The sequence below is a fragment of the Aquarana catesbeiana genome, linkage group LG02, assembly GCF_042186555.1.
Source record: "Aquarana catesbeiana isolate 2022-GZ linkage group LG02, ASM4218655v1, whole genome shotgun sequence".
In the NCBI taxonomy this organism is placed as follows: domain Eukaryota; kingdom Metazoa; phylum Chordata; class Amphibia; order Anura; family Ranidae; genus Aquarana; species Aquarana catesbeiana.
In genome coordinates this window covers 557755323-557767789 of record NC_133325.1, presented here as the reverse complement: position 1 = coordinate 557767789, position 12467 = coordinate 557755323, and the positions used below count along the sequence as shown (strand labels likewise).

General features: G+C 45.9%; 1 protein-coding gene and 1 pseudogene across 1 annotated transcript in view; both read right to left on the bottom strand.

Moving 5' to 3' along the window:
* Positions 1 to 4037, bottom strand: part of BLTP3A (bridge-like lipid transfer protein family member 3A) — a 151834-nt gene extending 147797 nt beyond the window's left edge. The window contains exon 1 of the mRNA XM_073616011.1: positions 3908 to 4037. Coding sequence (XP_073472112.1) covers positions 3908 to 3951 — 44 coding nt within the window. The 5' untranslated portion in view covers positions 3952 to 4037. The remainder of the gene's footprint in view (positions 1 to 3907) is intronic.
* A 4630-nt stretch (positions 4038 to 8667) lies between these two features.
* LOC141130350 (5S ribosomal RNA) lies at positions 8668 to 8797 on the bottom strand (annotated as a pseudogene).
* Between the last annotated feature and the right edge of the window lie 3670 nt (positions 8798 to 12467).

The window sequence follows — 12467 nt, the reverse complement described above, 5'->3', positions numbered from 1 at the left end:
CTATATTTTTTTTTTTTACTGAAGAATACACGCCACTTGTTTACGTGCCTTTGTGCATAGGCACATTACAATTAATGGGCTGTATTTTAGCTCAGTAAAAAAATAAGCTGTATTGAGCTTTTTCAAGCTGCGGTGTGCAAGAGACCTAATACAGGAGGAGTGTTACTGGGCAGATCACCAGGTGAAAACAGGGGGAAAAAAGCCAAAGAAAAGAAAACTGATGCAGCCACTATTGGTAAGCTGCAAACTATTACATTTTTGGTTTTAATACTGCTTTAAGGAATGCAAAAGTGGAACTTGACCAGTGTGAAGACATATACAGAATTTAAAAGGGGGCATTTTTCTTGAGCTTTTCTTGCACAAAATGGTGCTGATAATGGCCGACAATAAATTCACATTTATGATATTACTTAAAGCGGGGGTTCACCCACGCCGCCAAAAAAAAAAAAAATATTAAAAGCCAGCAGCTACAAATACTGCAGCTGCTGACTTTTAATACATGGCCACTTACCTGTCCAGGGTCCAGCAATGTCGGCAGGGGAGGCCGAGAACCCGCTCGGTTCTCGGCAGTTGCCGCCGCCATCCTAGGTGAGGGAATCAGGAAGTGAAGTGTTGCGGCTTCACTTCACGGTTCCCTACTGCGCATGCACGAGTCGTGCTGCGCATCCCAAGTGGTCCCCGCTCTCTCCTGGGAGCTGTGTGTTCCCAGCAGACAGCGCGGTGGGGACGGGAAGAGGCGTAGACTCCCATGGGAGTCTATGCCGGAAGTGGGTGCAAATACCTGTCTTAGACAGGTATCTGCACCCCCCTCCCCCCTGAAAGGTGCCAAATGTGACACCGGAGGGGGGAGGGTTCCGAAAAGCGGAAGTTCCATTTTTGTGTGGAACTCCGCTTTAAAAAGTCGACTATAATACAAATATATATATATATATATATATATATATATATATATATATATATATAAAAAATTTTAAACCTTGGTTTGGCAAAATTTTCATTTCGGTGCACCTCTATCTAGATCCCTTTCACACAGATAGACCAATCAGGTCTGCCTGTCAGCTTTTCAGGAGGACCCGATCGGATCATTCATTGCTCTCTATGGAGCAGCGCATGTCAACGGACATATTTATTTATTTTTATTTATTTCAGGTACTTATATAGTGCCGTCAATTTACGCAGCGCTTTACATATACATTGTACATTCACATCAGTCCCTGCCCTCAAGGAGCTTACAATCTAAGGTCCCTAACTCACATTCATACATACTAGGGACAATTTAGACAGGATCCAATTAACCTACCAGCATGTCTTTGGAGTGTGGGAGGAAACCGGAGTACCCGGAGGAAACCCACGCAGGCACAGGGAGAACATGCAAACTCCAGGCAGGTAGTGTCGTGATTGGGATTGGGATTTGAACCAGCGACCCTTCTTACTGCTAGGCGAGAGTGCTACCCACTACACCACTGTGCTGCCCATGACACCTGCCGACATCTGATCCCATCTGCTAAAAACTGATGGATGGGAGATGGAAAGGACCGGTGGTCTGTTGATGGTCAGTGGAGCAGATACGGACCTGTCATCCGCCTGCTCAGCGAGGATCAGTGGGGAGATGAGCAGGCGGACTCAACCAGAGAGAGAAGGGCCTTATGCTGCTTGCATTCTTAAATAGATAGGAAGGTATATCATTTATTTCTTTTACATTTTATTATTTTTTTTTTTTTACATATTTCTTTGGTTACTTCCTGGTTTACAGGCCTAGGCAAATATCATCAGTCATCCCAGAAGTCTTCGGGAGGGGGTTTTCTCAGCTAAGCAAACCCTTCTGCATGCCTGAGCTGAGGGCAGGTGGAGTCCAGGAAGTAAATGATAGCATAAATCATCTGCCCTTACCCAAGATGGCAACAGACAGAAATATTAGGGCAGGGGTGGCCCGCGGCGCCCTCTGATGTGGCCCGCCATTTCCTGCTCTTGGATGGCGGGTCAGAAAACCCAGATTGCGTGTTCCTGACCCACTATCCCCAAGTATCAGAGTGAAGAACGGAGTTGACGCTAGAGGAAGCTGAGCCGATGCTTCCTGTATAGCGCCGGTGTCCTGTATGTAATCTGATGGAGCTCGTCCCACCGCCCTCCCTGCCCCCTTCGAGGCAGCAGTAATCTGAGGTGAGGCTGCAGATGGGCATTGATCAGGCTGCATTGATGGGCAATTGTGAGGCTGTAGATGGGCACTGATCAGGCTGCATTGATGGGTAATTGTGAGGCTGTGGATGGGCATTGATCAGGCTGCATTGATGGGCAATTGTGAGGCTGCAGATGAGCATTGATCAGGCTGCATTGATGGGCAATGATCAGGCTGCATTGATGGGCATTGATCAAGCTGCATTGATAGACAATTGTGAGGCTGTAGATGGGCATTGATCAGGCTGCATTGATGGGCAATTGTGAGGCTGTAGATGGGCATTGATAAGGCTGCATTGATGGGCAATTGTGAGGCTGTAGATGGGCATTGATCAGGCTGTATTGATGGGCAATTGTGAGGCTGTAGATGGGCATTGATAAGGCTGCATTGATGGGCAATTGTGAGGCTGTAGATGGGCATTGATCAGGCTGTATTGATGGGCAATTGTGAAGCTACAGATGGGCATTGATCAGGCTGCATATGGGCAATGGTGAGGCTGCGTTGATGGGCACTAACCCTTATTTTGCTTCAAAGTTCTTTATTTAAAATTTAAAGGGGTTGTAAAGGTGTTTTTTTTTTTTTTTAAAAATAACAAACATGTTATACTTACCTTCACTGTGCAGCTCGTTCTGCACAGAGTGGCCCCGAACCTGGTCTTCTGGGGTCCCTCGGCGGCTGTTTCAGCTCCTCCCCGCAAGCATTTACCACCTTCATGCGAGCTCCCTCGCACGGTGGTGAGTGCTTGCGGGCGCGCTCCCGTGATACAGCCGGCGGCTATAGCCGCTCGCTGTATCACTCGGCCCCGCCCCCCGGCGCGCCGCGTCATCGGATGTGATTGACAGCAGCGCGAGCCAATGGCTGCGCTGCTTTCAATCCATCCACTGCAGCCAATCAGCGACCAGGCTGAGCTGCAATGAAGCTGCCGAGGACGAGGAGCGAAGATTCGAGGCGTCAGGTAAGTAAAACGGGGGGGCTGGGGGCGGCGGTACTGTCAAAAGTTTTTTCACCTTAATGCATAGAATGCATTAAGGTGAAAAAATTTTTACCTTTACAACCCCTTTAAGGTTTTTTCCTGAAAATTCCCATCTAAAATGAAGGTGCGTGTTATATGCCGATAAATACGGTAGTTGTTCACCTAGCAAAAAATGAAAACCTGTAGAGGTGATCACGCAATTGTCAGTTAAAGTAACGCAACGCCGTATCGCAAAAAAATGGCCTGGTCGTGGGGGGTAAATCTTCCGGAGGGAAAGTGGTTAAAGAGGGTTGTGGGTTTGATGGGATACCTTAAAGTGGAACTACACTGCATCTGAATGCAGTGTAGTTCCACGTTAAGGTATTATCCTGGCATTTGATTGGCTGGCTTTGCTGCTTTTAGAAAATAGAAGGAGGAGGGGCTTCTCTAGGCAGTACTGGGGGGTTTTCATGAGAAATCTGGCAGCATATAAATGAAAGGACCGTATAGAGATTAGTGGAGGCTCTCCATGGTTTAGTAAGAAGTAATGAGCTCAGATACAATGGAAGCTGATAAATATCCCTCAGATAATAATGAGCAGACAGAAGACTAATAAAAGTCAGGCCAGTGCTGGATTCTCCATTCCATAGCCGCCCATAGCATCTTCCACAGAACTCTCCCCTCCCACACAGCAGGCAATTCCCTCTCCCAATGACCTCATCGTGTGAATGAGCAGCAATTCCCGCTCCCCGCACTCTACCACACTCTCCACCTCCTACCTTGATAAGTGTTTTAAGATTTGCCTCTTGATGATTCCAGCCATCCCCGAGCCGCTTATTACACCTCATACACCGCCAGTCTACAGTCCTCCTGCATCCCGGCGACCCCGTGTCAACCAGAGATACCATAGAGAAGAAACATCAGCACTGACGGACCTCCAGTTCCTTAGAAACCGGAGACGCTACGCCGCCATCTTGGTACTCTCAGTGCTCCAGACCAGCATGCGGAATCCGCATTGACAAGGAGGGTTATGGAATTTTAGCGGGTCTTTTCTGCTCAGTATTGTTCATACCTGCTCCCTCATGTCTGGTCCTGGCGATTGCTGCAGACTGTAATCTACTCATTCATAAGAAGTTAACCACTTGCCTACCGGGAACTTACACCTCCTTCCTGCCCAAGTCATTTTTCAGCTTTCAGTGCTGTCACACTTTGAATGACAATTTTGCAGTCATACTACACTGTACCCAAACACATTTTTTATCATTTTCTTCACACAAATAGAGCTTTCTTTTGTTGGTATTTAATCACTGCTGGGTTTTTTATTTTTTACAAAAAAAAAAGACCAAAAATCTTGAAAGAAAATGTTTTTCACTTTTTTCTGTCAGTAAATTTTGGAACTAAGTAATTTTTTGTCTTCACTGATGTGCACTGATGAGGCGGCACTGATAGGCTGAACTGGTGGGCATTGATGAGGTGGCACTTATGGGCACTGATGAGGGGGCACTGATGAGCATTGTTAGGCGGCACGGATAGGCGGTACTGATGGGCATTGATGGGTGGCACTGATGGGCATGGATTGGCAGCACTGATAGGCGGCACTGATTGTCAGCACTGACTGGCATCACTAATGGGCACTGATTGGTGGCAATGGTGGGCACTGATCGCTGGCATTGGTGGGCACTGATTTATGACACAGTTTTTCACTATTGTAATCAGGGCACTGATGATCAGTGCCCTGATTGCATTCCTAAATGTCCCCTTGTATGGAGATGCCGCTGATCGGCTCTCCTCGCCACCCACTCTGTCAGTGTGAGGCGAGGAGCGCCGATTAACGGCACTTCCTTGTTTACATGTGACCGGCTGTGATTGGGCACAGCCAATCACATGTTTAAAGAGCCGCGGACGCGGCTTTTTCCACAGATCGGGGTTGCGCCGTGTCCTAGCATCACAGCGCGATCGCCACGCTACGCACCCCTATCATTTGACAGCAGGGCAGGTGGCAACCAGTTAAAGAGGAAGTAAACCCTGATGGGTTTTACTTCCTCTTTTTTCCCCTGCAAAGTAAAAGCATAATGGGCTAGTATGCATTGCATACTAGCCCATTGTGTGGTACTTACCTACAAACGAAGCTCGCAATGATGGTGGCTGCATCCATCTTCCTTCTGGGGCCACTGACCCCAGCTCTGTGACTGGCCGAAGTCATGTGACGTCACTCCCACGCATGCGTGCAGGAGCTGCCGGTCACAGCATGGGCCCCTTAGAAATGGTATGATCTCGCTTAAGCGGCGCAAGCATATGTGCTAGTTTAGGAGATATTTCCAGTACCTACAGGTAAGCCTTATAGGTTAAGGACTTGTTGGTAAAAGTGGTGTAACAGGGTTTACAACCACTTTAAAGAGGAACTGCAGTCTGCTCACATAATTTGTAATAAAAACATCTTTGCCATTCTGAAGCTTCACTCCAACCACTTTGCATATTATTGTATATATACTGTGATTCTGTAATTGCCAAATATGCTGCAGAAATCTCCCTCTACTAAGTCTGGCTGCAGCCATTTTAACTGTGGGCAGCTGAAGCTGCTTCCTGGATTTACACAGAGGTACACCTCCAGCTCTGCAGCTTTCTTTGGCCCTCTTATGACTTATCCACCCTCCCTTCCTGGCAAACTCTCACAAGAGTGAGAGAGAGAGCTGTGCATGATGTCATAAACTTTTTACCAGACAAGAAAAAGGAAATGAGCTGTATAAGAATATTTACTGGCAGAAAAAAAATGTCTTACTATTCAAAGATAAAACAATGAGGGCAGAAGATTTAATAGATGGAAAGATGAAAAAAAATGACTGAAGGTCCACTTTAAAGGGGTTGTAAACCCTCGTGTTTTTTCATCTTAATGCATCCTATGCATTAAGGTGAAAAAACACCTGGCAGTGACCAGCCCCCCTCCCCCTCATTTTACGTACCTGAGCCCTGGAATTTCTCACGGCGGAGACGCGCTCCTCCTCTGCCTGGGGTTCTCAGCTCTTGATTGGATAGATTGATAGCAGCGCAGCCATTGGCTCCCACTGCTGTCAATCAAATCCAATGACGCAGTGCCGAGTCCGGCATTCTGCGTCTATGGACACAAATGCTGGACTCGGGAGCTCCCAGGAGAGCGCTTCTCCTAGGAGGTTATACGATGTGGGGAGGAGCTACCAGCACCGCCGGGGGACCCCAGAAGAGGATGATCGGAGGACACTCTGTGCTAAACAAACTGCACAGTGGAGATAAGTATGATATGTTTGCTATTTAAAAAAATAAATAAATAACTCGTAGCTTTACAACCACTTTAAGGACTGGGCCTATTTTTTACACTTGGTGTTTACAAGTTAAAATCAGGGTTTTTTTTGCTAGAAAATTACTTAGAACCCCCAAACATTTTATATATATATAATTATTATTATTTTTTTTTCCCAAACACCCTAGAAAATAAAATGGCTGTCGTTGCAATACTTTAGGTCACACCGTATTTGCGCAGCGGTCTTACAAACGCAATAGTTTTGGAAAAAATACACTTTTTTTTAATTAAAAAAAAATAAGAAAACAGTAAAGTTAGCACTTTTTTTTTATACTGTGTAAGATATTGTTACACCGAGTAAATTGATATCCAACATATCATGCTTCAAAGTTGCGCCCGATCGCGGAATGGCGACAAACTTTGACACTTAAAAATCTCCATAGGCAAAGTTTAAAAATGTCTACAGGTTACCAGTTTTGAGTTACAGAGGAGGTCTTTTTTGCTAGAATTATTGCTCTTGCTCTAACGATCACGGCAATACCTCACATGTGGTGTTTGAACACCGTTTACATATGCGGACTCAACTTGCATATGCGTTCGTTTCTGCACGCAAGCACAGCGGGACGGGGTGCTTTACTTTTTTTTTTTTCTTATTTATTTTACTTTTTATTTTTACATTGTCCCTTTAAATAAAAAATGGATCACTTTTTTTCTATTACAAGGAATGTAAACATCCCTTGTAATAGAAAAAAGCATGACAGGACATCTTTAATGTGAGATCTGGGGTCAAAAAGACCTCAGATCTCACATTTACACTTAAATTCAATTAAAAAAAAAAAATTTTAAATAGGATTTTTTACTTACCGTAAAATCCATTTCTCTGAGTTCATTGACAGACACAGCCTTCTTATTCAGAAAGGTAGAGTTATATCATCTCTGCAGGAGTAGGACTAGGCAGACCAAAAAAAAACCCCTGGCTACGCTCATGGGCTGTCCTCCGTCAGTATATAACCCCCTCCCTGCTCTAGGTATTCGGTTTAGTAGTAAGTAGTAATAGAAGTATCAAAGAACTCCATAGAGGGATGGGTGCTGTGTCTGTCAATGAACTCAGAGAAACTGATTTTACGGTAAGTAAAAAATCCTATTTTCTCATTCGTTCATTGACAGACACAGTCTTCTTTATTCAGAACGGTAGGGACGTCCCAAAGCAGTGCTGAACATGAGGGGTGGAACAGCGAAAAACAGTAGTTTCACACAGGATAAGCTGGAACCCAACCTGAATGATACCCCTTCAAGAGGGATTAGACCCTCTTAACAGCAGCCTGCAAAAAAGCTTGCGGCCAAAAAGGCACCTGCAGATGCCAACCCATCCACTTCGTAGAACTTGTGAAAAATGCGCCACGAACGCCTGAAGACAGAAGGCCCAAGACGCACTAGGCACCCGAGAAGAATGCGCCTTAACAGGGAAAGCAGGAACCCGATTCCTGACAGAATAGCCCAGAGTCATAATCTGTCTGATCCATTCAGAAGAAGGTCGCAGAAGAAGCAGACAACCCCTTTCTTGGCCTGTCCGTGAGTACAGAGAGCCTGACCTCCAAAAGACTCACTGGCTGGCAAATACAACCGAATCCCCCAAACCACATCCCGGGCAGATAAGGAAAATTCCTTGGGATGTGTTGCCAGGGACACAAGAAAAGAAACGCAATGTCCTTGTTCAAATGTAAATACAGGGACGGAACTATAGAAAAGGCCGAAGCACCGCTTAAACCTGGGTAAGGTGAACGAGAAGATAACGCCACCCTTTTCGACATCCTGTGAGCAGAGGTGAAGGCCACCTTCCGAGACAGAGTAAGCAGTGGAATCTCCCAATATTTTGAGAGAGGGAGAGAGAGCGGCTCCTGGAGAACCGAAAACACCAAGTTCAGATCCCACTGCGGTAGAAAAAAAAAACACCAGTGGAAACAGACGTCTAAAGCCTTGAATAAAGGTACGCACCCGGGAGCGCAAGACCAGGGGATGCTGAAGACGACCATCCAGGCTGACACCTGGCCCTCGATGGTACTCGAGACACATTCCTGTTAAACCCCCCAGTAAATGGGGGTCGGAATTGGAGTCACCTAAAAAGAACAAGGATGAATGCCCAGGGATTCACACCAGGATATATGCGCTCTCCACACCCGGAAGTTAAAACCTCCTAAAAGATGGACTCCCTAGCCATCAACAGTGTCGGAACTGCCACACCTGGCTCAACAAAGCCAGGCCGTAAGCCTATGGCACCTGGTATTCCCAGGCGGTCTCTCATCCAGGTACTAACCAGGTACTAACCAGGCCCAACCCTGCTTAGCCTCCAAGATCAGACAAGATCGGGCGCTTTAAGGGTGATGTGGCCGTAGGCTTTGGAGTCAGACACATTGGGAATCTAGAGCTTGAACCCTTTGTTCCAAGCCGATAGGATAATGTTTTGCAGCAGTCTGAGCATAAGGAACGGCCTCGAATGAAGCCACCATCTTTCCCAACAACCTCATGCCAAGTTGAATAGAAGAATTCATCTTGCTTCGACCACCTAAATCAGTTCCTTTATGGCACTGATCTTTGCCTGGGGCAAGAATACCCTTTTCTGGGTGTACCTATGATCAGACTCAAGTATCTTAGCCCTTTTCATGGTTTTAAAGAAGATTTCTCCTAGGCCGAGAAACCGACCTAGATATTCCAGGTAGTTGAATGTGGTGACCATACTTTGGTCTAAGCGAGCTACCGACTGGACTATTAAGAACAGATCGTCCAGGTAAACCATAATTGTTATACCTTGGGCCCTTAATCTGGCTAGAAGAGGGGCCAGAACCTTTGTAAACACTCAAGGTGCAGTAGCTAGACCGGAAAGCAGAGCTACACACTGAAAATGAAGATTTTCCACCTTGAAAAGTAGATATTACTAGTGAGCGAGGAAATAGGCATATGGAGGTATGCATCTTTGACGTCGATTAACACCAGAAGTTCTCCTCCTTGTAGGCTGGAGATAACTGAATGAATTGATTCCATCCAAAAACAGAGTGGACCATTCAGCAAGAAATTGCACCATCAATCTTAAGATTGAAACAGCTGATCCTCCCGCTTTTGACACCTCAGAAGAGGAGTCGTCAGCCTCAACATTGTCCCCTGAGGGAAGTCGTCTTCTCCCGCCCCTAGTTCCTGTTTGAGGGTCCTGGGCAATGGAAGAGAACCTGTCGAATTTTGACCTTTACTGGGATGCGATTAAAGTCGCTAAACTTTTTTTTTTTTTAAAACCTATCATGGCTGAGGAAAAAAGATCTTTTTAGTAAAATAAACAGGGGCTGCAGTGTTGAAAACTGTTGCAAACATTTCATGGCCCTGATGCTCACTCTGACCAGCCACCCTCTCTCAGGGGAGGATGCCATTTGTAGAAATGAGTAGGCTTTCCAGAGCTTGCGGGGGAGACCCTTTTAGCTCTTTTTTGGGGGTGTTTCAACCCCCCTTCTGACCTTAGCCTGATGCACAAAGCAGAGGTACTACCAGAAGAAATCGTATCCACTGCTTGAGCAATAGTCCAGCCACTGCCGTTGCTATTAATGCTCAGCCTGATGTAAATAGTAAATGTGTCAAAAAGGAAATGCCTGTGTCACCAAACCTCTTTCATGCTCCTCTCTGCTCTTATGTCTCTCTGACAAGTTTGCAGCCAGCACAAATGGAGTTCGTGCTAAGTCCCGCCCCCACCTCGCATCGCACCCTCCCTCCTTTCTCTTTCAAAATAAGAGTTTTCCCACGCAACCACGGGCCTCCGATCCGACGGGATCGGCTTGTGAGTGAGGGAGGGATGGCATGGAGGAGACCTGGAAGCTGCCGCCGAGTAGGGGCGGTGAAAAAAATTGCCAATCGTTTTCAGCTCTCCCTTATACTCAGCCTCATGAAGAGGGGAAGAGTTCAGCCCAGGTGGGGGTGTCTGGAGGAAGCAAAACCCCCCAAACTTACCGGAGGTCTACCTGCTAGCCGAAGGAAAAGTCTGCTGCTGCTGTGACACAGCGTGATCTCTGCCAAAGCATGAGAAGGTATGTGTTCCATACAGCCCCCCAGTGGTGACACTTAGGCATGACAACATTTACTTTAAAGGAGGCATTTTATAAGAAAATAGAAAAATTCCTTAGAAAACTCCACTTACCTTTCCCACCGCAGGGTTTTCTGTGGTAAAATCAACAGACCCAATCTTCACCCTTCACGGTGGGTTCCGTTAACAAACCTTCAGGAACCGGGGACCCTCGGGGAACCCACAATCCTGGACCTGTAATAGCACCCCGCCAGTAAAACTTTATGGCCTTAATACCAAAAGTACTGGATCCCGGAGTCCAGCTCTCTAAAAAGAAAAGCGTTTACAAGCACCAGACCTCGTTTTTTCGGACACGAGGCCCGGGTACCATTTAATTTGGCCTAAAAGACACTTTGAATGGATCCAGCTGCATAGCTAGACCCAGCAAGGATTGCTCCAGAGGAGCTCAGCACAGCACATCTTCACTTGTGACCAACACCTTAGACACTGGTGAAAAAACTGAGATGCTCCCAGTATGGGAGGGGTATAGGGAGGCAACTTCCTGTTTAGGGTGTGCCAGTGTCCAGCACCTGAAGGTGGACTATAACCCACATAGTAATTACTATGGCTCTGTGTCCCGTGATGTATGCTTAAAGAAAAGCCAATGTAGTACCAATATTTAAAAAGGGCCCAAAATACATCCCTGAGAATTACAGACCAGTTAGGCTAACATCAATAGTATGTAAACTCTTGGGGATGATAAGGGACTATATACAAGATTTTAGTAATGAGAACGGTATCATTAGCAGTAATCAGCATGGATTCGTGAAGAATCATTCTTGTCAAACCAATCTATTAACCTTCTATGAGAAGGTGAGTTGCCATCTAGATAAAGGAAGGCCCGTAGACGTGGTGTCTGGATTTTGCAAAAGCATTTGACACAGTCCCCCATAAACATTTACTGTACAAAAAAAGGTCTGTTGGTATGGATCATACATAGGGTGAGTACATGGATTGAAAACTGTCTACAAGGGCAAGTTCAGAGGGTGGTGATAAATGGGGAGTGCTCAGAACGGTCAGGGGTGGGTAGTGGGGTCCCCTAGAGTTCTGTGCTGGGACCAATCCTGTTTAATTTGTTCATACACGACCCGGAGAATGGGGTAAACAGTTCAATCTCTGTATTTGCGGACGATACTAAGCTAAGCAGGGCAATAACTTCTCTGCAGGATGTGGAAACCTTGCAAAAAGATCTGAACAAATTAATGGGGTGGGCAACTACATGGCAAATGAGGTTCAATGTAGAAAAATATAAAGTAATGCATTTGGGTGGCAAAAATATGAATGCAATCTATACACTGGGGGGAGAACCTCTGGGGGAATCTAGGATGGAAAAGGACCTGGGGGTCCTAGTAGATGATAGGGTCAGCAATGGCATGCAATGCCAAGCTACTGCTGACAAAGCAAACAGAATATTGGCATGCATTAAAAAGGGGATTAATTCCAGAGATAAAACGATAATTCTCCCGCTTTACAAGACTCTGATCCGGCCGCACCTGGAGTATGTTGTCCAGTTCTGGGCACCAGTCCTCAGGAAGGATGTACTGGAAATGGAGCGAGTACAAAGAAGGGTAACAAAACTAATAAAGGGTCTGGAGGATATTAGTTATGAGGAAAGGTTGTGAGCACTGAACTTATTCTCTCTGGAGAAGAGACGCTTGAGAGGGGATATGATTTCAATATACAAATACTGTACTGGTGACCCCACAATAGGGATAAAACCTTTTTTGCGGAAGGGAGTTTAACAAGACTCGTGGTCACTCATGAAAATGAGAAAAAAAGAGGTATAACCTTAAACTACGTAGAGGGTTCTTTACTGTAATGCCCTGTACACACAATAGGATTTTCCGACAACAAAATCCATGTTTTTTTTCCAACGGATGTTAGCTCAAATTTGTCTTGCATACACACGGTCACACAAATCTTGTCGGAAATTCCAATCGCCAAGAATGCAGTGATCTACAACACG